Here is a 27984-nt window from a genome sequence, read left to right as displayed (position 1 = left end):
ATGGAAGAAAATGGACAGTTGGATGCATATTTTTTTACCTTGAATTGATATCCACGTCACCTTAAGATTTTGAAAAATGCAATAAAAATAATAACTGTAAAAATAATCAACAAGTAATTAAGTGTTGATGTTGGTATTGGTGGTCATTGCTGGCACAGAATGGAAACTTCACTGGTCACTCATCATTAAAACTAGATGTACTGTGTTTGATGCAGGAAATACAGTTTGTTCTTCCATGTAAATTAATGGCATACTGAGACTGCTGTGGAGAGTTGCACCAAATCTGCTCAGTATTTCTCTATATGAACTTACTGGTGAACCCCTCCACAACAGTCCGTGTTTCTCATGTGGCGTCATGGGAAACTTAACCTCCCACTCCTGAAAGTTTAGTCAGAGACATCGGATCCGTACACATCTTAATGGATACGAAAACATACCACTAGAGGGAGCTATTGTATAAAACAAGCAGTGTTTATCCTCGACCCTTTAGCTCAGGCTTGTGCAGTCACTGCAGTTTGCTGTCACACGTTGTTATGTATGGAGGACCACAAGAGCCACGGGCATCGAAATAAAGAATTCTGTGCTTAAATAATGAACTGTCTTACAAGAAGAGTGAGACTCGCGGGACCAACACTGGATTATTGTCTTTATTAAGCATCAGTCAGTAAAATGAGAAATCTGCTTCAAAACTGCTCATTATAGACATTTTCCTATAGCTTTTTATTCTCTTTTCTTTTTTAGATAATATTTACAAGTTCTGTGTGTCAAAGTTTCATAGCGCTACATGCACTGAACAATGGGAAATCACAAATATTCTACAAAGTCAACTGGTACAAAGTACTAAACTTTACAAAAGAGACATTTTCCCAGACACAGATGGGGCGACGTACAGACCTGCGTGAGTTGAACAGAATGATTATTTCCCTGAAGGAGGGGGAAGAAAAGGATTGAAATCAAATGAAGTGTCTGTATTTGGCTTGAAATGCTTACTCAGTGATAAAACTTGTGCTTTCTGGAGTTGTATGAACTAATGTGTAAGTTTGTATTTTCTCAGTTTTTTCTTTGTGTTGTTATTCCTATTCTCGTTAAGAAGCCGAGGGCTTAATTTAGGCAAAATAAATAAAGTGCAGTTCAGAAAACAAGAGGAAATTATATAAAAAGCAACAAGGACATTGTTAACATTCATCCAACACAGAAAAAATGTATTCAAATAGACTATGGCTTGTTTAGAAAGTCAACTAGATTAGAGGCTCATTTTCCAAAATATTATTTACTGCATGTCTGACTGTTGAATGCTAATGAGCCTTCATTCTTCACCGTGTGACACATGCTCCCCCCTTTCCTTGTTCTTTTCTTATGTCCCTAGCACCTTCAGCAGCCAAAGTTATATGACCATTTGTCAGTTTGACATTTTTATTCTATTACAATGCAGCATTGGGCTGGGCTGCAAGAAAAAAAAAGAAGCAAAGTAACTACACAGTCAGCGGTGTAGCTGTGTAGCTTCCTCCAAGCCACCCCTTTTGCCAGACTTGCAGGCAAAGTTTGTTCTTCAAAAACTGCATGACGCCATCTGACCAAACACACTGCTGTAACTGAGCCTTTCCTGCAGGCTCAGACCTTTCCGGTGCATGCCCAGGATTGTATTTATAGACTCACTGAATTGAACACATCCTCAAAAGGTTGCCTCATCTGCCTGCTTTGCACTGTCATTCTTCACAGAAGACTCGAGCACAAGGCTGGGCCTTGTAATGGAAAATGCATACGAGTGATATAATCTGACTGCATAACTCTGCTTCTTACTGACAGAATGTCAAGGCAGTTCTTTTGCCTGAGAGACGCTTTACTCTTCCCAAAAATGAGCGAAAGAAAAAAGGAAATTTCTTTGTTAATACTTCCATGCTCTCCTCTGAATGATTAACTTCTGTCTTTGTTGGTCATGAGGTGAAGGAGCAGAGGAACGTCAGTTATAATCAGGGTAACAGTTCTACTGCACAGCTAGGAAGCTGAAGTCTTTATTAACTGCATCACCATAGATGGGGGCATATGTTCGTACTCTGTCTGCTGTCTTGTAATTTGCTGAAATGTGTCCATGTTTCTATGAAAAAAAAGGGAATATGTGACTGTTTTTAAGAGGCCCATAATCCAGTTTTCTGTTTACACATTTGTTTTTAAGCCTTCACCACACTTGAGTGACAAGCGAGCAGGGAACAAACTGAGAGGAATGAACAGAATGTGAATGCTGTCTGCACTCTCAATATGCTATTTGAGTCTTTAAGGACTCCATCTCTACAAATTCGACTACTTGCTTGCATCAAATCTGAGCCATTCAGTCATCTCAGCCATCACCATGGAAACAGTGGTTGTTCACTCTACCGAGCGAGTCCCCACCTGTTTGTTTGTGTGGACCGGGCCTTTTCCGTGCACCCGTTTGGTGCTTTTTGAGTGAAAGTGCACAGGAAAGACATGAGAGAAAGGGCTGTAGATATCTAATATATCAGTCTGACAACATGATGACCCAGTTCTCTATGTGTTTATTCGCTGTTTGTTTTATTGTCATTCAGGCTCCATTAGACAGGGCACAGCGACAGATTCAGCGTGCAGAGTAGGCGTTCTTAAAAGCAAAGGCACCAAAATATCTAACTCATATTACGTCTAATGACTGCAGACATTGCACAGCAGTGAATATCTCTTTTAAGCTTAAGGTCCACTACTGAAAACGACTGCTTGTAGCTGGCTTGCATGATATGTTGTAAGTTGCAATAATAAAAAAATGATACTTGCTTGGTTTCTGTAAGAAAGAGCATGAGAGCACCGGATGATCAACGCCCGGATCGCTCATGTGTCCAGTGATCATGTGTGTTCAGAAAAGCGGGATGACGGATCCCTTTGGTTGAACTATAGTGGCCTAATGTACCTCCTTGCTGTTTGTGTATCAGAGTGGCAAGCTGCACATAGCTGCGAGGTGTCTTTAAGTTTATAAGAGATGTCATGTGGACTCAAGTGAGCATAATGTTTTGGATTTCTGGAAGTGAACCACTTGCCAGGATCCAGAGAGTGTAAATACTCAAATTAGCTTTCTAAATGGATCTGAAATAAAGTGCTTCGTTCCTGCCTTCCTTTTTCATTTTCCTATTTCATCCTCCATCAGCAGTCGTCTTCTTCAGGGGCCAGCACGCTCTCTCTGGCTCACATGTTTGTCCCCAATGAGCGAGTATGCCCCCTTGATATATGTCACGTTCTGCTGTTTAGAAAAGGAATGCTTCAATTTCTAATATTCTTTGAGATAAATCATCAGCATGAGTTATCAGACAGAACAATTCTTTGGTTCTTCACATCACACAAAGAACAGAAGGACAGAGAATTACTGGGAGACAGTAGCAAACAATACAAAGGTATGCACTGCAGATTATTGTCTAATAAATGCAGCTCCATTGAAATAATGCAGTACTTGAAATGCAAAACTATGAGATTATGCACAATATATTTATCTAAGAATCCATTCTTTTAGAAAATAGCTTAAAAATATAAATTATTTTGATTCTTTACCTTGTACAATAAATGTGTATCGTTGTAACAGATTCTACTTGCGTAATTAGAAATGTACAATATTCACACTCGGAAGCTCAAATCTCTGGGATTTTCACTGCTGTCTTTCCAGCTGTTTTGATGCTCATAAGCAGTGTCATTTAATGCAAAGTTTATCAGCTACACCAGGAATGGCGACTCCCCCTCAGCTCCTTCAAGAAACTTTTCATCAGTGTCAGACAGTTTTTTTTCCGTTTAAGTTTCCTCCACATCGGACATGAAGTCTAAGAGACATGCAAAAAACATTTAGAAACAAAGAAAATAGGTACACAAGCACAGATAACGCTTTTTTCTTCTGTGTTAATAATAAAAAAGTGCTCTCTCTCTCTTTCTCGCCAGCAGCCTGGCACAACGAGAACAGGAAGGACATTCACGGATATAACCTCACAGTGTGTCTCTGTGTTGTTTAATGTGACCTGTGCAGTAAAAAAGAAAAGAAGAAAAGAGATCAACGAGTAGGACACTGAACCTTTTTTTGACGACAACAGACTGAAACACTTGAGTCTTACTCGAGATCACACTCAAGACAAGAGACCACAAACGTTACATAGGAATAAATATAGTAGATATGAAAGGTAATGATTAAGCACACGTGCATGCTGCCTGACTGCCTGTTAATTTCTGGCTTTCGCTCTGCCGTACAAACATAAAACACAGGAGACGACGTGTACTAAGGCCAGTTTCGAGGAAGGAAGTTAAAGGAAACAAACTACGCATTTTCCCACCACTTCATCGTATACGCTGAATATAGGTTATACACTGTGTAGAAAGTAAAAGAAAATGTGTATTCCCCTTACAACTCAATATGCCAGGTTTCAATGCCCTTTGTGGTTTGCTACTGATTTGACAGCCTTTGCTATTGTGGCGTCAAAGTGCTATCCAGGGATGCCGGGAAAGTAGGTTTTTGCCTTATGAAAAAGATTAACTGTAGTCAACTGGACAGGCTAAAAGAAATGTATAAATTGTAAAACTCTTCAGAATGTATTCCTTGCTTCTTTTTTTAAAATCTCTTAAGAGTTCTCTGCTAAAAGGATTTATTTACGAGTTATTAGTAGAAAGAAGCTCAAGAGGACACAAAATTCTTTCCCAGTGTGCACAGTTACTGTTTCTTCACGGGATAGAAGTATTTTTGTAAGTCTTTAAATGTTCCCGCAAATGTTTTCCGTGCCTTTCATAACGCTGGGAGGTTCCCAGCGCTTCTTATTTGCTTGTCACCTCCTTTGCTTTCTATTCACGTTCTGTCTGTTGTCTCTTTTCTTTTGGTTCTTTAAGAGTTAGAGTGACTCTTCTCTCCCTGAAGTGGCTGAAGTTCCTGAGCCACGTGGTTCTCCTGCCCCTCTAACGGCAGTGTGCTGTTTCCCAGCTTCCGTTGGAGGCCCTCCATGTGGTTGGGAGCCTGCTGGAAAGTGGAGCGATGGCCAAACTTGGGGCTGGATTTCTCCAGGAGTCTTTGGGCTGGGCTGGCGACTGAACCATCATGCGGGTGCTCCTCCTCATCTGTGTCAGCATCAATGAACTTACTGACGGAGGCATCGTGGAACGTGAACATGCTAGGCAGTAAGTTTTCTGGGCTCTTGCTGGGTGTTCTGCTGCTGGCGGTCGTGTAGATGGATGCCTCGGGGCTATGCACGGACGAGCTGTCTGACAGGACTCCCGTCCCCGAATCCTCACCGCCTCGGAAGTTGACTTTATGAGAACGACTTTTGAGTGGGTTGTTGATGTGTGTGCCTCTGGAGTTTGTACCTTTGCCTGTCAAGGGTGTTGTGGCGCCTTCATGCTCATTTTCCAGGGTGGTCTCCAGGCTCGGGTTTGTACTGACCTTGCCCGGGATGTTGCTGATGGGGCTTTGGGAAAAGCGAGAGCTCTCAGGTAAGTCAGTGGCACAGCTGATAAAGCTGTCGATACTGGACGTGCTCTTCATGTCTGTCACAACCTCCAGTGTGCTTGGGATAGCTTCATTGGGGATGCTTCCCATCTCAAGCTGAGCTCTTTGTCTACATTTGGACGGCTGCCCCTTTTCCTTGCCGGTGAGGCTGGGTTGCGTTTGGGCCTTGGTCATCTTGTTGTACAGCTCCTCCAGTTTCTGTGCACTGAGGTGCTGGGGGCTGCTGGAAGGCTTGGCCTGCTCTACATAGTTTGATTCAAGGGTCTTGGTGGGGCTGCCTGGGTTGGTCTTTGACTTGTTTTTCGGAGTCCCTTTGTGGATATTAGGAGACACATGGTTATCCTGGAGTTTCTCCTTCATTTCATCAGATTTCTCCACCATTACGTCCATGAGCTCCACACTGTGGCCAAATGCGTCTTTAATGTTCATAGAGACAATGCTACCATTTCTCCTAGCTCTCTCCAGAGCCTCCCTTCTTTTGATGGCTTTCTCCTGCCTCTTTTGCTCTTTGTAGAATTCAGAGAAGTTATTTACAATGATGGGGATAGGCAGGGCGATCACCAGAACCCCCGCAATGCAGCACAACCCGCCGACTATCTTTCCCAGCAAAGTTTTTGGGTAAATATCTCCGTAACCCACTGTGGTCATAGTAATGGTAGCCCACCAGAAGGAAGCTGGGATGCTCTTAAACTTAGTGTCTTCTTCATCTTTCTCAGCGAAGAACACCAGACTGGAGAATATCATAATTCCCATGGCCAAGAAGAGGATAAGGAGACCCAGCTCATTATAACTCCTTCTGAGAGTAAAGCCCAAGGACTGAAGACCTGTGGAGTGACGGGCTAGCTTCAGAATACGCAAGATCCTCATGATCCGAAAAATCTGAACCACACGGCGGACATTCTGAAACTGCAGCACGCTCTTGTTGGATTCTGTCAGGAAGATGGTGACATAGTAGGGCAAGATGGCTAACAGGTCAATAATATTCAAAGGACCTTTAAAGAACTTCCATTTGCTGGGGGAAGAGAGAAAGCGAAGGAGGTACTCCATAGTAAACCACGCGATACACACGGCTTCCACATGGGCCAGTTGTGGATTGTCGGTGGGTTGATCAAACTCATCTGTGTCCTGCAGCTCTGGAAGTGTGTTCAGAGACAAGGCAATGGTGGACAACACAATGAAGAGGATGGAGATGATTGCCAGGATCTGGAAAACACAGAGAGAAAAATGTTTAAAAAAATGTCTGCGGTATAAACTTCCACTGCTCTGTACTCATCTATTGCTATTTCCCCAGAACAGTGCAGGTCAGTCAGTTCTCCCCTTTGGTTCACACTGAAATAGTTTAACAGCACTCCATAGTCCATCGCTGTGGTAAACCTGAAGGGGGAACAAGGAGCTTTAGCATGTTAGCAGTGTCAATTACTTCTATTTTAGTAACATTTAGCTAAAATTCAGCTATTTGTAAAATTCCTCACATTTTAGACTACAGAAGCTGAGCTGAACAAATCAAAAAGTGTGATATTGATCAGCACATGCATGCCAAATGTGGATAGTTTCGGAGTAATTGCCCAATCCATTTTGTTAATCTTACACAAACAAGAAGCAAATGCTTGATCATCAGAATATCTCTTAACCGATGGCCGTCTAGACAGAAATGAACACTTAGAGATTAAAAGACTGCACAGAGTATGCAACAAGTCTGAAGCCATCTGTTTTGTATTCATGGAAGGCTCCTTCTCATTACCCTGAATGTGGAGCTCGCACCACAGTTTTTATTTTCAAAACCAGATTCATCAAAGTTATTATTCGCAACAAAGAGGAAAAGTATCACAGATACATCAGACATTGCTGTACATTCAGGGGAGTCATTTTGCTTTATTGCAATTCACAGCGAATATCAGTGCAGATACTAAAACCATTGTTTGGCTGAGTTAATCATGTAGAGAAAATCTGATATGATGACAGCCTTGATGGGATATTTTTTTAGACCAGATGGTTTGAAAAGCTTCTTTCAGAACAACACTCAGTGTCTTCAATTGACCTTCTGGCTTTTCTTCAAGCATCGCCGGCTAATGGAAACTGACAGTCAGGTCTATGACTGGGTGTCTGCTGATGAATGGGAAAAACACTGCCACTCCAACTCTGCACTGGCACAGTACAGCTGGTCTTCAGGGCTGGGATCAGGTAAGATGCTTGACTGAATCAAAACTGATATAAGAGTTTGAGTCTTGTATGGCAGCAAGGACGGTCATTCCCGAGAGAAACTCAGTATCAAAGAGAAGAACTGGTGTTGCTCCATTTGTAGCATTTAACTGCGTTTTTCAGAAATAGCTAAAACGCCCTGGTTCATCCTTTTGATGATATTAGTTCACGGCCCCTTTAGCTTTTCTACTTTCATGTCAGCATTTCAAAAGAAGGGTCGGAGCTAATGTGAACTCTGGGGCATTTTTCTTTTTGTGTCTTGCGCTACACTGGAAGAGAGTGTAAGCAAAAGACAAGAAAGCAAGAGAGCGAGAGGGAGTTTCTGATTGTACCGATACTCCTGAAAAAAAAAAACAAAAACCCAACAAACAAACAAACAAACCCTTTGAGACTTTACTACCTCTGTCTCCATTTCTATTCATTCTGCTACAATCCTTCAATGCCCCGGGCTTCAAGAAAACCCGGATGAATTACTTTGCTGCAAAGGACAGCATGCGTAGCAAGCGAGACCCACTGAAAGGCTACTGGAGACCTTTTAAAGCACTGAGCTACCTACTAATGATATAATCTGCTGAGTACAACAGGGTCTAGTCATAGTGCTGGGGATTAGGAAGCCTACACCGTTGTGGCTGTGTAGGTGTGCCACACCTATTATTCCTGTCCTGGAGTCAGTGTGAAATCCAGCACAAGGTCACTGTCGAGGCCATGTCCCAGGCGACTGGAGAGCGGGATTATTCCCTTGTGCCAGTCAACCTCTATAAGCTTTAATTAATCTTGACAGGTGAGCGCTTCCACACCTAGCTTGGCCTTTAAAGAGAGAGCGGCTAAAAGCAGTGAAAGTTTTGTTCGGATGAGGCAAGAGAGGACAGGAGTTTAGAAGCAAGAGGGAATTAAAGGGCACCCCGAAATGTAAACTTTATCAGAGCTTTCCCTGAAATAGCCTGCCTCCAGGTGTGGGTCCCAAGAGAGTCAAAATGATGGATTAAACTCTGAAATAAGACCTGTTAGAGGTAGATTTCAGGTAACTAAATAATCACACTCAAGAGAATAAATCAGCTAAAGTTATAAAAAACACAAACGTTACCCTTAACTGTAAAAGGTAAAAGATTGCAGCATTGTTTTCAGTAGTTTTGCGAGGATGTGGAGGTCACACAACTTAGCAGAAGCCCTAAAGGGGAGTTTTGGGAAAAGCAAATCATGCAGGGAGCGCGCTGATTTAGCATCAGATTGGGACTCAAGACCGAGCCTGAAGTGTTCAGTGGAAACCGCGCTCAACAGATCAGGACTTTTCTAGCAGGCTGGAGAGCACTTTAATGTATCACGCTGAAACCTGGCTGTGTTGTGTAAAGAGAGCACCTGAAGGATGATGAGCTCCAGTTCCCATCAAATTATCTCCCTCGCTCACCTTTTCTCCTCACACCCTGGTAGTGAGCCAACTAGGGTCAGCCAGAGAGGAGATTATAGGAACGCAAGCTCGCTACAGTGATACAGATAGACACAGGCAGAGAAGGATGTCTGCTGAGGACACTCGGCGCTGTGACAAATCTGTGACGAAGGGAAAATGAGGCTAACCCAGTCTGTGCTTTGCAACAGAAACCAATGAGCTCCCTGTGGTAAGGACACATGGGGTGCAATATGATTGTGTTCCAAAGTTAAAGTTAAAATGAATCAGTAGTGTCTTTATGTAGCTGACACAGTGCACAACTGAAAGGTGAAATATGTATGGGCAAATGTATTACAGTACAGCAGGGACATTAAGACGCAGATGCGCTGCTAAAGAGGGTTATGGTCAGTGCTGTGTTACCTCATTAGCTCTTAATGACAAGCACTGGAGTCATGAGGACAGCCCGTCCCATTTCCTGTTTGCATAAATGGAAGATAAATCTGATCAAGGCTGTTGCTGCTTCTGCACAACCATGGCACACGCTCACCCCTAACAAGCACAAACATATTGAGAGAGAGACACACACACACACACACTCCCCCCCTCCAGCTCAGTAATTAGCCCCAAGCCTCCTTTCCCTGCAGGCCTGTAGAGGCAGGAGACTGAATATTTAATATCCTCCTCAAGTGCAAGCTTTGCTGTCCTGGAAAAGGTGTGCATGAGTGGATCCTCAGTGGGCCATGGCGGACTGCAGAACCAGAGATGTAGCCTAGTTTTCACACTGCGTTCACCACTCGGGGGTTGGTTCAACTTCACGCTTGATCGAGGGAGGAATGGACAGGAAAGCAGGGTGTCTATTAACACCTGGCAGGAGGCTTCCACAGGGAAGGAGTGTCCCGCCAGGACCGGAAGACAGAGGGAAGGGGGCCTTGACACTGATACAGTTGTGTAACCGAGTTGTACTCATTTGCCAGGATGGAAAAAACAAAGCATTTCATTATTTTTAACGAGTGTCCTCACCTCTATATTTTATCAGACATATGTTATTTTGTTTCTCGCTGGTGTTGAGTTCAGATATATGGTTAATAATTAACTTGGACAAGCAACAAGGCCAAAGTTGTTGTAGTGACTGTTTAGGAAAAAAATTGCCAGCCCCTAAACAATGATTCTTTTTTTTTTCAGGCAAAATGAATGTCAAACTTTGCCCAAGTTTGTGGCTTGTTCCATCAAGACAGATGCTATAAAACTTATGCATTATGAAGGCAGAGCACTTACTTACAAAAGTGAAGTGCATCACAATATGAATGCTTTCAAATGCTTCTGCAGCACATTTCACCCATCAGCTTTCCATCAGTTTCTTGGCATCTCTGAGATCATATTTATGTTCTCAGAGCAACGTGCAGCCTAAGCATGCTAAGATTTGCCAATTGGCACTTAGCACAAAGTACAAGTCAGCATTATGGGAGTATTATCAGTTTTAGGGGCATTTAATCAGAAACTAACCTTTGACCACATTTACATTTTGGCTTCAAGAGCTGTTACTTAAAAAGTAATCATCACAGAGTTATTACAACTGAGGACGATATGAATACAGAAATACATGTAGTAAGGCAGGGGTTTCGAACATGAGGCATAGGGGCCGGAAAGACTCCAATCTGGTCCACAGGATGACTTTGGAAAATGTGAAGGAGAAAAGAAATTTTAGACTTTTAATAGTATTTTGCATTTTACTGATAAAGACCCCCCCCCCCCCCCCCCCCCCCCCCCCAATGGCCATTCATGCTACACCAACGTAATTATTTATAGATTTCTGTAATTTTACACACTTACTTCTTACTTCAAAGAGTCATGCTTACAGATGTCTTTCTGTTGAAATAGCACATAATTTTTTTAAAATATACTCATCTATGTACACTGGCAGAGAGAGAGTTTTCACTGGTCCGCCACAAAGTGGTCTGGATGTAGCCCATGATGTAAAATCTGACATCAAGAACGGATTTTCCACTGCGTTACGCTGCGTGAACCAATGATTCACTTCTTTGTAACTGGATTTGCCCTTTTCGCAACAAGAGATGAATCAATAGGGGGGATTATGTCACGCAGTGATTCACTTCATTTTATTTTATGTGTGCATGTTGAGTGCAAGATGGCATCTCTAATCCTCTTATTGTTGTACTTGTCTGTGTCTGGCCAATAAATGTTTTCCTGCCCTTTATGCAAACGACTGGCCCGTCCTCCTACAGGGGCTGCTGTGGTGCTGCAGTTATTTCCTCTGCGGGACACTGGGTGAGTGTTTTTGTTTTTTAATAGAGACAGGGGAACAGATGGATGGTATTACATTGCTAATAAATAAAGTGGAAAGTCCTCTCCTTAGTGGAGAAAAGGCCTGTTGCAGCTATAAACACTATAACTCCCCAGGGTTACAATCACCTTCTTGGAAAGTTCCACAAAGGGACTGCGGTGCAATAAAAACTGCTCTCACTTGCTGCTCTTACATAATATAATTATGATGAACCCCTGAACATGCTGTCCTTCCTTTTATTTCCCATATAGTGCTTTTATAGTTTCTGGGACAACATTGTTTACATTTTTTAATATTTTGCAACTGTGAACAAACCTTACAAAAAGACTTTTAGACTTTAACCAGTCTGTGGGCCTCTACGGCATTGAATCCATTTAAGGATTAGGTTATAATAAAATGTGTCGTAACTGCATAAATTGATTTAAAGACAGACCAACCAACTACAATGAGGGAGAACACAACAGAGAACAGAGGGAAACACAGAATATATACACAGGATAACGAGGGAACAGGACACGGATGGGAAGACAGCTGACAGGGGAAGCAAAACTAAACATAGTACACGCGAGATGGAGACTATCAAAGTAAAACAGGAACTAACACACACACAGACTAGATGTCAAAACTAAGACCAGAAAATAAAACAGAGCAGAAATATAACAACAACCACCAAAACCTGGAACACAAACCAAACCTTAGAATATTAAATAAAATGTACATGATGATACTGGTGAGTTGAATAGTAGCAGAACAGCGCACAAGAGCGCCCCCTCAAAATCAAGTAAACGGAACCTGATGTGTTTTTGGAACATACAGAGTCTTACAACACAGGAAGGGCATCTGCCAAATCAAATATGCGGAGCTACCCATTGTTGTGACCTGTGGTGAATGAGGTGACAGATGAAAGTCGCTTCTACAGTACTATAATACAGAAAAGCAACAACCAGCTTTTAAACAAAAAACTTACTCCGAGTCTAACTTGAGCATCGAAATTGACAAGACCTTCTGTGTCCCACACAGGCGTACCCCCCTGCTTCTTTTCACCTTACCTAGCAACCTTTTCTGTCCCAACTTTGAGTATCTCCACAGAGAGCCTTTGTATATCCTGTGCTATGTACTGAGAAGACAGGGAGATAGATTACTGAGCTCGCGGCTACTCACAGGATGTGTCCTTTTGAAGGTGTGAAGGTGGTGCTAAAACGCTGAGGATGAAGTGCGTTAAGTGTGCGCTCACAGATTTCTGTTTTTTGTCTGCCTTTCTGTGAACCTCTAGAAGTCTAACATGCACAATATTTTGCATTATTTTAGTGGTTATCCAGTTCAGATTTAAAAGGTAAAGTATAATTTAAGATATACTATTAAATTCATTTCACCCAAAATGTCTGAAATTATAGTACGAGTTGTAAAAAACTGAAAGTGACCTGATCTGGGCTAATATTTAACAGTCTGCAGTGCATTTCATCTGATTTTTCACTGTATTAGGAGCTCATCATCAGGCTCTCAGAAGCTAAAGACGTCTGCCTTTCGAGGATGGCAGAGAAAAGGTGAGAGGTGGCATAAAGAACAGAGGTGGCTCGGTGAAAATGAAGACAAAATATGGGAGAAGTGAGAAAGTGAAATGAGATTATTCCCTATGGATGACGAGCACAAAAGGCACCAGCGCTGCTGTCACCATGTGAGCATCAATCTCCTTGATAAAACATCTGTACTCCAACCGGAGGCCACAGAAACCTTGGTTCTGATATATCTGGAGCACCTGCACTAGATGATGTAGACTGAAGGATCTCTAGCACGGTGGCCTACAAAACAGATGTTTATTATAAACTGTTTTAGAGATTTTAAAGAACAAATCTCACGTAGAGTGGTCCATTCAGAAGTTTCATATCTAAATCCTGTTTTACATTTTCTTCTTTCTTTTTTTTTTTAAAATTGGTTTTTGACATAAAAAAAATTGGACTTTTTTTTTGCAGTGTTGCTATAAAATATGTGGTCAGTATTCTAGATCATTTTTTCCACTCATTTTTAACCACTTATGCAATTCAGGATCAGAGGGGGGTGGAGCCTATCCCAGTTGTCAGGTTACACCCCCGAAACATTCACCAGTCTATTGCAGAGCTAACAGAGAGAGTCAGACAACCATTCACACTCACATTCACTCCTAAGGCCAATTTAGAATCACGGGTTAACCTACTGCTGTGCTCCTGTCAGAAGTAAAGTCAGAAGGCAAGTATTTTGCTGTATTGTCAGTGATGAACATGAATGACTCTACTTATCTAAAGAACTGAAATAAATCCTGTTTTTCCTCATTTGTCTGGAACGCATTAACTCGGGAGTGGCGTCACTCTGTGCTGTATCTGGAACGCAGCCTACAACATGCATGACTTTGAACTGTGATTACTCAGAGGAAACCCACCTAGGCACGGCGACACAATGCAAACTACACAGAGCGATCAGTGGATTCAAACCCAGGATCCTTTTGCTGTGAGGTGACACTGCTCCACCTCATGTAAGAATCATTCATAACGTACAGCAATTACACATGATTCTTGTAATAAATTCTACCAATTTCATTAGGATTGTGTTGATGGACAAGTCAGTGGGCGGGTGTCACCACAAAGACTTTAGAGAAAAGAGAAAACTTGTCTGAAGAACTGCGAACCTTTAATGAACTGCATGCTGGCTGCACTCTCTGCTGAACCTCAGAGACAGGCTGGGCTTTCAAACAGCATGTCCCTGTTTAAATAAACCTACTGTGGTAACCCACAATAAGCTTGGGAAGCTTTCCTCCGAGCTGGATGGGGAAAAAAATACAGTCTGCATGGGTGAGCCCTGCTAATGGAATAAGTATGGTGTCTGTGATCCTCAGATGTACAATCCTGTTAGACAGTGGGCGTTTTTCTGCTTGCTGAAATTCAGCACACTGGCAAGGCTCACAGCCATCTCACATCTCCTCTCAGTGAAGACACATCACACCCAGCTGAAAATGACAAGTTCTCAAAATCTGTCTTTGTTCTCGATACTTATAATTATAATTATTATTTTTTTTGCAGGCTGGAGCTCCAGCTGTCTCTTGTTGCTATGGTTGTTGCTCACTATGAAAGTGGCAGCAGTGTTGGCAGGTGAATGGAAAACGAACAGAATTTTTCAGCTGAATCATTACTCTGTGAAAATGGACCATTTGGTGCTGTAGTGCATAACAAGAGCGATGAGATTCTTGCTTATCGTCTATGAAGGCTGGGGTGATGTTAATTAGACAAAAGTACCAGTCGAGAAAGTAACCAGAGCTTGTTGTAATTAATATTCCAGTGAAAACAGGTTTACCTGTAATTAGAGACGATAATCAGCATCAAGAGCTGCTTAAAGAGATTCAGCAGCCATCAGACACTATCATTTAGCAGTGAATGGTGATTACTTACATGGGTGGGGCTTTTACTGTCTTGACTTGCTTTTTAATGAGAAGATTTGTCTTATTCAGGTAACTTCAGGTTTATAACTGGGCTTTTAGTATTATGAAGGTGGTTAACCTGCTCTCTAGCAGGCAGGTACGAAATCAACGCCTCGTGACCAAGAAAATAGCACCACCTTCCTGGGAGATCCCTGAGAATCTCTGTGAGCGGATAGTAAAGGATCACTGCCAATACTGATGTATTATAATTAAGCGTTTCATTAAATTAAAAAAATTTAAAAGGACGGTTTAAGGTTTTAGCCCTCACAGGTGGCATCTAATGGTCTGAGAGCAAGACTAATTTAGAAAGAAATTTAAATACAGGCTATACGTGCAAACTTGTTACAAATGTCATAAGCAAGTAAAGCGTAGGTGAATAATTTTAGGCTCATATGTTGAGGCTTAGAGAATAATGAAATTGTTAAAAAATTCTTTGCAGCCTGCAGAAAAAAAAAACAAGAAACAAAGTTACATCTAAGACTATAAACACAAAGACATGATATCCCCCTATCCACACATACACATCTGAGAGAACTTCCAGTGATGGTTACGTTATTTTCCAGGGGATCAATTAGTCAGTAGGTGGTAAATTTTGTACCTGCTGATCTCTAATCTGGATCCTAACCAGCTATGAAGCAGGTTAGGTTTGCAGCACAAGTTACCATGGTGGTAGGACAACGAGGACAAAAAAGGAAGCCCCTTTGTAGTACAGAAAACCCAGAATTAACCAACAGTTTACCCGGATAACACAAAATCCTTACTGGACTCATGTGAGCATAACAGAAAATCTGACGACAACAAATGAGAAGACAGCAGGAGACAGCTGGAGAACGAAGCACATCTGAAAGTAAGTAACACAGGTGAAGACTGGTAGGCCAGGATGACAATCACACAAGAGGGAAAAACAGAGGGTGAAACGAGACACAAGAAAACAAAATCTAACCTTCAAACTCAAACAGGAAGTAACTAAAAGATAAATAATAAACACAGACACAAGAAGATTGACATCAGACACAATGACAGGAAGGGGGACAGACACTAACAGAAGTACAAGACAGAGTCAGGGAATCACAGAGGTACTGCTGAAAAGTACTACTACTAATAACAGAATATTACCCAAAACAGAGAATTTCAAAACTGAGAGTTATCACTAGAATAACTACAAAGCAAAAGCAGGAATCAAAGAGTCAGTCATAGTAAAACAAATACAACTTAATCTATTTTCATAATGGTCCTTGTTCACTACAAAGACTAAATGTCAGTGGGTTCCTGTGACAGGATTGGGTGTCAGCACTGAGTGGAGATAGTTACTCGTGACATTTACTGTAAACACTACCTGCAACAGGAGAGGCCTGGTTTTTGTGGCTGTGATGCTAACCGGGCGACATGAACAAGTTTTCGGTTTCTGTGCTGGACATTCAATGACTTCACGATAGACTGTGCAGTGGTGCTGTGAAATAACTTAAGGGAACAGTTCAAGATTTTGACTGTTACTCTCATGATTAGTTAAATACTAAAGGGCAGCGGGCAAAATGCTAATGCAGCAAAATGCAAAGCCCTGAATGATTGTTGAAAATTCATGCAGTCTATTGTTTATCACACAGAGTAATTACAGATGGACACAGCTAACCTGGCTCCTTAACAGCTCGCAGAGGCCTTTCTAGGTAAATTTTTACCATTAGACCCCACCAGGCTAGCTGCTTTCACTAGTTTCCATTCTGTATGGTAAGTTAAGTTAACCAGCTAATGGTTTATATTGAATATACAGATATGAGATTGGTATTTCTCTTCTAACTCTCAGCCAGACATTGCATAATCTGTTATATAATTCGGTTATGAATATCCACAGGTTCACTAGTGACCTGTTTGTGGGACTAGTTTAGGTTTACCCATCCATTTATCATCCCCAAATAATAATCTTACAGCATTTAACCTGTAATCCCAAATTGCACACTATATATTGGCAGCTGATATTCAGGTGATAGACCAGGTCATCTACCAATCAGAAGGTCAGTGGATTGATCCCGTCTCCTCCAGTCCAGTAACCTTGGTCATATTGAACCCTGGTGGATGTTAAGAGGTTCATTATTTACAATATGTCCCTGTTGCTGATTTTAAAGTATTATTATTTTTGGATACATAATCTAGTAGAGCAGTAGAGAAATCCTGGTAACATCTCACATTTATATGTGTGTCTGCGAGCCTGTGAAACTACTAATGCATCAAAACTAAAATTATCTTAACTGGTCCCAGTGTGCAGACCCACTACTCAGTGTAGCCATGACAACAAATTCACCAGGTTGCAATTATAGAAAGTGCTGCGCCACTGGATGCCTGGCAGAATCTATTTTCTTCCGTTCCCGTTCCTTTTCCTTTCCTTTATGTCTTTCTTGGTTTATGTGCGTGTGTATCATATAGTTTTTTTCTGGTTTGTAAAAATGTAAAAGCATTGGAAAGTAAGTAAATAGTTAGACATAACAATTAATACCTGCTGCAACGTGCACTTTGCTCTATTAGACACTGTCAGGTTCACATACCTTTCAACCACAATATTAAACCATTCTGCCTAATAAAAAGTATGATCACAAATTTCCATGGCAACTGATGAAGATGAATTTTTTTGGATCGTTAATACTAATGTAAGAGTCTGTGTTGTGAGGTAATGACTTCTGCAGTAAAAGCTGAAATCACAACTTTTAGTGTACCTGATTTGCGTCAGGTCAGTTTACCCTTCAAGGTCATCAAGGCCACCGCCTCTTCTACATCTAGAGCTCTCCCAGCATGACTGCTATTTTTAGATCACAACCTGGAAGTCCCATTCTGACCACTGAACTGGTCTGCTCCAGTGTCAAAACTATTGAAACAGTAACCCATCAACCTGAATTTCATTCTGGGGAAGAGAATGAACGTGCAGGTAGACAAATCAAGTAAGTAGGGGAAGGATTGCCGCAAGCAGAGCCTGCTTGCTGTTGAAAAAGAGGCAACAGGCAAGCATGTGGCCATTAACATTTGTTTTTGTCTCGTAGAGTCATAGCTGGAAATCTACCTGACACGGAGGTGGCTGTGGCTCAGGAGGTTGAGCAGATCATCTACTAATCAGAAGGCTGGTGGTTTTATCCTTGACTGATTCAGTCTGCATGCCAAAGCAACCCTTGGCTACTGAACCCAGAGTTGCTTCAGATGTGTTTGTGGGAATATGAATGTTAGCTAGAAAGCGCTTAGACATGGAAAAGTGCTTAAGTGAACGAGTGAATGGGACATGTTTGAGTACAAAAGTGTTTTTTAAGAGTCAGTCCATTTACACTGTGACTGATGATCCTCAATAACACTGTATCATAGTATCATGGTAAGGTTGGTGTACAAATTTCTATATTTAACCCTGCCCTTTGTGCACGTTTGAGGTCTGTGGTGGACAGGTAAAAAGTGCAGGTGGTCAGAATGGAACTTTTAAAAAACAACCTGAAAATGTAATACACTGTGGTGCACAAAAGCAGAATGGATCTTTTCTGCTGTTTTCAACTGGGAATGAGACCTTTTGCATTTGGTTACTGAGTCTGGCAATGGGACAAGTCCTTTGGGTTGATCTACAAGTAGGGGTGAAAGGGAAGGGACTTTGGATTAGATCTGTGTGTGGGGAGTTTGGAGAATGGGCCAAGAGCTTAGACTGTTTTTCATCGTGGTTGTTATATAATCTTTGGATTTTGCAGAGAAAAATGGTTACCTTGATAATATGACAGTAAATATATATATAGCATATATGAGTGTAATATAGTATATGAGTATAGTGAGTGGCAGATTCCACCTTGGGCTTTTTTCCTCTATTGCTGTGGGAGAACACCTAGTGTTTTATTAGTTGAATAACATTAACTGCCCTCATAAGGATCTAAGATCTTACATGCTACATACTTTACACAGATGCAAAGTGCATCATAAAAACATCTATTTTCCTTTCCGTACAGATGAAACTCCTGCTGTAAACCAGCCAGTGTTTCCTCCTAAAGGATTTAGAAGAGTGGAAAGGCAGACCAAGAGATTTCCTTCGTGACTACAGTCGATCTCAGCAGTGTGTCTCGTGTTCATACAGTAAGGCTTATGTGTCAGTGTCAAGCTGCTCATTTCTGTCCAGCTGAGGTAACAGCACTCCGAGGCACCTGCTAGTCCTCCGTGGTAAAATGGTAAAATGAAGTCAGAAATACATAATGTAGAAAGGAACCAGCAAAAGAAGATGTTTGAAGTGCAGTGTATGGTGTATAATGTATGCAGCTGAGATGTACAGGCACTAAGGAGCCCTAAGGCAACAGGCAGAAGAGAAACTTTGGAAGTGACCTATTTTCGTAAATACCTCAGTGAAATGTTAAAAAGAAGTTGTGCAATAACGGGCAACTTAAAGAAAGAAAGAACTGAGAGCCTGACATTTACCATAGGAACAGTTTAGAGGGATCTAACCTTTAAAATGAACATTAGTTCAGAGCTTAGAGGCCTGGGATACAAAAATAAAATGTTCATTACATCTGACTTTGTGATGGAGCCTTTCAATGCAGGCTGAAAAAGAACAGGAGAAAATGGCAGGAGCAAAGGATACTTACATCCAGTAAGCTATAAAACAACTGTATTTACAGCGATATAGGAGAATGGTAGATTTCTGCACATCAGGGCTGCGTGGCCTTTCAATCATGCTGTAACAGGAGTGGACAGAGATTTTAATGAGAGATGCATGGCCAGCTGTCTGCCACAGCATATGCTGAGTGCAAACAAAGGCAGGGAACTGCATATGATCTGTCTGAATCACTGGACCAGGATTTGGACACTGATTATTTAAAAAAAAAAACACAGGAAAAGGAAAGATTAGATTAATAGTCATCATGTACAAACAGTAAAGAGGGAAAACATCACTGCTACATGCAGAATTATCCCCCGCCTTGTTTGTATTTATAACATAGTTATAAGAACACAAATGCCCTGACAGCAGCACAGTTGTACCCAGATATCCTCATGAGGAAACTGCAGCACTTCAGCGTACAACCCAGCTGATAGTTTCCATGGTGACTCGAGGCTTTTAAGAATTTGCATAACAGATGCAGCTATTCATAAAAAAGAGGACATGGAAAAAAACAGAGGCCAGGGGGCAGGTTATCACACTGAAACAAACAGGAGACACACTACAGTACGATTTACAGCACTGACTGACATGTTTCTATTAAGACGTGTTCAGGAGGCTCAAAGGAGCTTGTTTGGCACTCAGGAATTTTAAAACAAATCGGTCACTTCAAAATGATTTATAAATCAAATCTAAGGAGCTTAGAGGTACAGAAATCTACACTACATGTCAAAGATCATCATGGCCAAGATTTGTCTTTTTCTTTTGGCTGCTCCTTTTAGGATTGCCACAGCCAATCATCTGCTAATCCAATCTTCTTCATTCACATTAACTTTCTGCTTTCTTCCTCATTCATTACATCCATGAACCTTTCTCTCTGGTCTTCCTCTTTTCCTTCTGCCTGGCGGCTTCATTTTTAACATTATGTGTCCAACTTATCCACTATTCTTCCTCTGCACACGTCCAAATTATCTTAGCCTTGCCTCTCTTCAGCCAGCTCTCCTTCTTTGCCAGTCATAGTCCCTACATGCAACGTCCCTACTCTCACCTCCATGTTCCCACCTTTCCTCTTCTTTCCCTGACTCTGAATGCACCTTTGCCCTCTTCTTCTCTCTCTTCTTTCCAACTCCGCCTCACTGGTCACCAGCACCAATGGCTAAGGTCCTTCCTGATGCAATCCCCTCAATTTATCGGGGCTTAGGACTGACACTAGGAGTACACTGGCTTGTGACCAGCAATGTTCTATTTCTGTGTGTGTGGTAGACAAAGCTTTGCATGAGTGCATGAATGTGGCTTACAGTGTAAAGCTGTTTGAGAAGCCAGTAAGACTAGATTCTCTGAAGACCACATCCAATATCCTTTATATTACACCAATTAGATTACAGAGGGTAAAAAAAAAATCTTATTTCTGTTCAATTTCCGACATTTAAGTAGGCGGCTAGAAAAAAAAAGCTCCAGGCATGCTGTGCGAATTCTACGAAAATTAGAATTTATTAGATTATCGGATCATTTAGTTGAGCAATATAAAAAAAACCCAAAACATTATTTTGTTCCAGTTTTAAAAATTTCTACACTGAATGTCTAGTGCTGTTAAATTTTGGTATGGTTCCAATACCAAGTAAATACAGGGTCAGTATGCAGATACCAACATACCGATACTTTGAACTTATAAAGTCAGCTTATGTAGGGGAGAGCAGTGTGCCATGATTTATGGGACGAATCATCATCAATCTGCAAATATTCAGAACACATTTTAATGACCACTGTGATTTTCACTTTCCACAATAACTAATACAGCCAAACACACCTTTCAGCTTTCCATGTATTTCAAAGTGTTTTTTAAAGATCTGGAGTATACATGTGCCTCTCTCTAAAGCAGTTTGGTTCAACTTCTGTTGTTTAAATGTGCCATAGGCTGTAAATAAAACAGATGTAGCAGTCAATGCAAAACAGCTCAGAGATTTCTCATTGTGCAGGTTTGATGTATAATTTTTAGTTTCCAAGAAGAATAAAAATAATTATTTATCACAAGTCAGTGGTTTACATACTGAACGTAGGATATAGAAACAGTATTATAGCAGTATATTATACTGTATAGAATAACAGTAGTATAATAGTACAAGCAGAAGTATCAGAAGTCATCAACACAGACCTTAACAATCAGTTTGTTTTCATAATAATCAGTAGATTATTCACACAAACACACACACACACACACACACACACACACACACACACACACACACACACACACACACACACACACACACACACACACACACACACACACACACACAGAGGAATGTGTATTCATAAACATAATGGTGTCAGCTCAGCAAGAAGAATGCTACTACGGTCTTTCAGTGTGTACAGTTACTCGTGCTGACACTAATCAATAATATTCTTAGCTTATTCTTACATTCTTATATAATAATTTATATAAGAAGTTACTGCTGTTTATCTGGACGCAGCATTTTCAGTGAGAGGCTGAGTGATGAACAGACTCGACTTTTTGGATTTCCTTACTTGGATTATTGAGCATGTATCAAGTCAGTTTCAGAGAACCTCACTGTGCTACTTTTATCTTAGCAATAAAGGATAAAAAAACACTTGCATCAAGCTTAGACCCCTTTTAGAGGAAGCACAAAAAAAAATGCTAAATTCTCTGTGGAGAAGAAAATTGATTTTACTCCTCTGAAAGCCGTCTCACAGGGAGCCAAGATGCTTTTAACACAAATATGTTACTAATGTATCATTCTTAATACAATTTTTGAATTGTCCCAGGCTGTGTGTACACTTCTTAAAACAAAAAACTATCTTAGTGTGTTAAACGTAGCTTTAAATGTTTAATATATAGCTTCTTTTTTTTTTGCCTTAAAGGAGATCTATTAACCATTCCCCTAGTTTTTACTGGTGGCTGCTCATATTACACATGACCAAAGTTTCAAATGATGTGCTCAGCGTAAAAAGTCCTCCCTGTGAGTCAGAAGCTCTGTCTCCAGACTTTTCTACTCCTGGCTCTGTATGATGTCAGGGAGAGAAAATATCTTTTAGAAATTAATCTCAGGCAAACACCTCTGGAAGCACAGAAATTCCACCCACCTGATGTTCAGCCAATCAGCAGGCAACCATCCCATTACACTAATTGGACAGTTGGCTTAAGGGGAGAGAAGCTAAACAGCTTATTTCAGAGGTGAACTGAGTGGACGCACCTAGGCACAGAATGAGATAAAGGTTATTTTCAATTCTGAGTCCAATAACAAAAATATGGAGCTGAAAATTAGCACGATAGGTCCTCATTCATGAAATACCCATAAGAATAAGTAATGTCAGAAAAAGCTGCCAAGCCAACATGGACTGTAGCAGACTGCTGATTTTCAGTCGGGCTGTGCATCCTAGTTGTATAAAGTTGAAATGACAGAGACAATGATTTGCAAGTGGAACAAAACTCTAAATTAAAGAATGTTTTTAATGCTGGTGCCATCGCTGGCATCATGGGGCGGAGATACTGGACAGCAACCGAGTGAGAAAAGCCTGTAAGAAATGAGTAGCTATAATTTAACCATGCCATTCTTTTAAAAAAAGTACACTATTGTCTCATAGGTATGAGCCCTAACTTTAGTTTCCTACGCATCATGCTCAAGAAGAAAGCTACACTCACTGAATAAGAGGCTAAACACATGTCAGACTGCTGGATGATGCTCCACACACTGCCATCCATCCAGCCTGCTGTAAACTGGCCGACAGTCAAGCATGCCGGCCCAGCCAGTCGCTGCCATACATGGAGATTCTGACCTCAGATTAAAACACAGTGAACGAGTCTTCTGCTGTCGCACCTGACCCTCTCATCAAGACAACTTTCTTATAAAAGATCCGTTTGACCTCCATTACCACCCATATCAGCTGATTCTCAGCTTACCTGCATGATATCACCTCCTGTAAGTCGCCACACACACACAGTCGCTCTTACTGATCAAACTTTACTTCGGGCTGAGTAAACACCACTTTATTGCCTGTCCGATGGGCAGTCACAGCGCTTCCTATTATGAAAGAAATCAATCAGGGAGCTGTTTTAATTTGCAGCTGTTATCCTTCTCACTACTAATCTGCCTCTTCTGCTGCGAGTACAGCTGCTGTCCTGTCTACCAACTACTGTTTTGGTTAATTTATTAAAGAGCAGATGCAGAGTTTCCCGGCAGTCGCAGAGTTCCTCTCACCCCTACTTTTGGAGTCTGGAGCATTTTCACAGGCGTCCAACCGGCTGTGTTGCTGTGACTCCACACTTTGATGTCAATGAAATATCCAAGTGAAAAAAACAAACATGCTTTTTTTTTTTATTTATCCTTTTTGTGGTGATTCATTTGTCAGCCAATAAAAATTCCTCTTAGGTGAAACCATCCAACAAAGCTGTAGCTGAATGTTAGCCAGATTTTAATGACACTCCAAACAACAGCGCCAGCACTTTCTCTATGCCCCTTTAACTAGCAATTATCCCTCTTAATTTAATTATTCCCAGTTCTAAAGGTAAAAACAATTCATTGCAATTATATTTTTCTGTGGTTACTCTTAAATCATTTAGATAACAGCCACTTTCCTTTCTTCAAAAGCTCACTTCCTAAATAATCACTTCAGCTGATCTTTCAGGATTTCAGCTCAAGTCTCCCATGTGACCACGTAACCAGACTATGTACTATATCGAAAATCAGTCAAACAATTCTGTAATAAATTTCACTTGACAGAAAGTTATGTCTGTTAGCAGTCCGGTATCACCATGTGTCACCATCCTTCTCTTTGATTATGTTCTCTTAAATAGTGTATGTTCTACAGCGAGCGAGTATTTCTGTAATCACTTTTGGCATTAGACTCAGGAAGTGTGAGATCACACTCAGATTAGAAGGCAAATCCTTAGAGATTTGGCAAAACTGTTGTTGGCCTTATCCAAAGAGCCAAGGTTGCCCTGGGATTTCCATCTAATACTGATTTTGATCTTGGTAGAGGTTTGATGAAGAGGCTCTAATAAGCAGCCCTTTTCATCTCATTTTCTTAAAGTCCCGTCCTGCTCAAAAACCCTCTGGACTGACCACAGGAGGAACGGTATTACATAAGCATAATAAGATATAAATAGTTTGGACATGCTGTCTTTGTCAGCATCACTTTGTCTCAGATGGGAAAAACCGAGGATGAAGTCTGTCAATATTAACTCCTTTAAACATGAGGGCGCTTGTTATTTATTTGACTCACCAGTCACAACTGCACAATCCCGGTGATGATTAACGACAGAAGCTGAAGCGATGTGGGTGTTGCCAAATCTGCAAATGCAGGTGCATGTCTGCACGCAGACCTTGTGACAATTGAAACCTTTTGTAGCTCAAGCCTTAGAACTTTTATTGACTAATGCCTCAGCCACCAGAAAAGGCATATTTGGTGCACGGGCCACGGCAATATTGAATGCTGTAAGCAAAGCGCTCTGCTTGAAAAACCAACAAGTTCACTAAAGATGGTGGGAAGGATGGCGGTGTTGTAAAGACAAGCCTGTCAATGATGAAACCGCTGTTTGTGTTTGTTCTCACTCACTTTCCCTTGTTTGTTGGTTACTTGAATCACTAACAGTACTCAGTCAGTTTACAGTTAAAATATGACCTTTCACAGCACATAAATGAGTACACATAAAAAAGGATGGTATGTCAGGCATAGGCATCCTGACAAGGGAATGTCTCAGTTTTCCTCTTTTCGCTGAGCAGGTGTGGGAGGGGCTACCACAAGATATCCACCAGCGCAGCACACAGACTCAGTCCTCCATGATTTTCTTTTCACAGAATGACCCCGACTGCTGTGTGACATTTGTTCAAATCTGTCTGTGGAAAAGCAGTGAAAGGGTGCTGGGAGTGAGATCGGCCTCTCTGACGACTGTAGCAAGTCCCAAAAGGTAAAAAGACTTTGTGGATATTTTAGATGCCAAAGGGAAAAACCTGAGAAAGAAAACAGGTTTGAAAGGCCATTTGAAAAGAAACCTACAAAAAGAAAATCAGCAGACTTCTATAACAAAGTCCTATATGAAAATTAAACAAAATCAAACTCTATCAAAAGGCTGATAAAAGGTACTTGAGAAATTAGGTTTTGTCCAGAACTGAATGCAATCCAACTCTAAACAACACATATTTAAAAAAAAATGAATAATGCTAAGCATATACAGAAAACTTGAGATGGGCCAGGGGTAAATAAATCAATTCCATCTTAGCGCTCCTCTCCTAGGATTCATGCTAATATGATCTTCACACGTTGATCTTCTAAATCGTCTAAGCTCAGTCTGTGTTTGGGTCCAGAGAGAGCTGCATCTGGAACCACAAATGTGTTAACAACAAGGGAGTCATGTTTCCCACGGATCACTAACTCTTTCAATTTACATCACGGCTGCTCAGTTTTCACAGGAGCCATTCAGTCTTACCTCCTGTTCACATGGAAGAGGAAGCTGCCTGAGGTAGGCAATAATGATGATGAATGTCCTGTGATGAGGAGTTTAAACCTGAAGCTTTAGATACATGTCATGCAGTAAGTAATGTTCTTACTGCCACCTCCACAAAATATATCGTAAGTAATTAGGTATTTTTGTCTTGGACTTCAATATAATTGGACTCCTTCCATCTTTTACATACAGTTGATAGAATAAAAAGAAGCCATTAAAGTAGGTTTTTACAAAAGATTAAAAGAGAAAATAGAGACAGCTGGCACATAGTATTAGTAACAGACCATCAGCTGATCTTCTCCTCTCCTCCTTGGCCCACTTAAGACCAATATGCCTATGTATATCACACACCAGACAGAGGTAGACTGATGTGCTTCTGACTGGTGTCTGGTAGGTGGAGAGACGAGAAATGAGAACAGCGAGTAGGCTGTGGCTCTGGCAGTGGACTAAAGAAAACAGGGACTCCTGGGACTGCTGCCTGGAGATTAGTGGGATAGTGACTGAAACTCACACAATCCACCTACTCGGCATTGACTGTCAGCTTCACTGGTTCTTACGGTGCGGTATGCTAAGGACAGCAGTTAAATTCGCATGGATGCAAATTAATGAGAAACCCGTGCATGCCAGTAATTCGATGTGCTGAGTGGCTACAGGGTTTCATGTGAGCTACCCGAGGAGGTGCACTGCTTTCAGCTGCTCCCCAAAGACCTCCTCTGTGTTATCCTGGCAGTCATGTACCACTATGATGTTCTCCCGAGGCTCGTATGGCTCGTCTGCACTACTCTGCTACCTGAAGCGCTACTCTTGAATGTAATTACAGCATTAGTTCCTCTTCAGTCAGCACACCACAGGAGTCTTACATAATTACCATCAATATTAGCATACAAATACCACAGGGATGTGGCCTTTGATCCTTTTTCACTTAACCATGTGTTCACTTTGGATTGAGCATATTTTGAACTGACGTTTGCTCTCTCTCACACTATTTGACTGTCAGGCCTAGGAGTGCATCTGTTTTCCCATTTGCTTCACTGGATGACAACTTTACTTTGAAGCCCAGAGGATAAAGCACACAGATGATTGGCAGCAGAACCAAAACTTACTCTCATGCGGAAAAATATACCATTATATCCCTTTAAAAAAATAGAGGCAAAATCAGCTACAACTTTGTTGACCCAGAAAATCTTCACACACCCACACGCTGTACAGTGACGCAGAACAGCCACTACATTAAAACCACTGACAGTTGAAGTGAATAACAATGCTCTGCTGGGAAACCTTTGGTCCTGACTTATTGTGGATGCTAAGTTGGAACAGTCACCCAAACAGTGCTGCAGACCAAGTATACCACCCAATTAGACCCGGTGCCAAGGAATGACTTGTTGACCGGGACAAAGAGACCAAACCGTGACTCTGCTCCAAAACCTGCAACCCAGTCACCCAAGGATGTCCTGCCAACGTCCCTCAGAGACAACCCAGAGATCCTGTATCCACACCCCCTGCTTCAGACCTGCTTTGGTTCTATGTAGACAGCCTACATAATATCTAGCTGTTTATATTTCATGTGTGGAGACTTAGAGCTGTTGAATAGAAGAGTTGCGTCATCTCCATTCATGCCAATAGACCTTTTTTTAAATTTTTTTAAATTTTTTTTTTATTTTTTAACCACAATGTCATATCATGGAGCCTCGCAATAGTTTCAGTAGTTAGCAACATATGGTAGCTGTGCCATATAGATATAGCAGCACAGAAGATTGAGATGTACTTTTTAAAGGTAAGATGTTTAAAAGTAAAACTCTATGCTATCAGTACAACCAGATAAAATCAACATGTGCTGTACATGTATTGATAGATGTAGGTGCTGTAAATATAGAAAGGATCAGGATACTGTTAGCAGGACATAGCTATAGTCACAGTTTTGACAGTTCCCATATTTTAAATGCATATATATGAATGTAACCACATATACAACTGTATGTGCTATGTGAATATTGTGAATTTGTGGCTTTAAAGATGAATAATAACCAAAAATTGTCAGTCTCTCTTTTAATTTAAACTTGTTGGTAAGCACTGCCGGAGCTACTTGAAGTCTCCATGTATCACATGACAACAAAAATCGATAAA

The 27984-nt window shown here is 41.2% G+C and overlaps 1 protein-coding gene across 1 annotated transcript in view; it reads right to left on the bottom strand.

Annotated features, from left to right (window-relative positions):
• Positions 1-633: 633 nt before the first annotated feature.
• LOC101481512 (potassium voltage-gated channel subfamily B member 1) overlaps positions 634-27984 on the bottom strand; it is a 41850-nt gene continuing 14499 nt past the window's right edge. Inside the window, exon 3 of the mRNA XM_004544822.3 lies at positions 634-6673. Within this exon, the coding sequence (XP_004544879.1) occupies positions 4853-6673 (1821 nt within the window). The 3' untranslated portion in view covers positions 634-4852. The remainder of the gene's footprint in view (positions 6674-27984) is intronic.

This window comes from Maylandia zebra, linkage group LG5 (genome assembly GCF_041146795.1).
Source record: "Maylandia zebra isolate NMK-2024a linkage group LG5, Mzebra_GT3a, whole genome shotgun sequence".
Lineage (NCBI taxonomy): Eukaryota > Metazoa > Chordata > Actinopteri > Cichliformes > Cichlidae > Maylandia > Maylandia zebra.
This window is presented reverse-complemented; position numbering and strand designations above follow the sequence as displayed.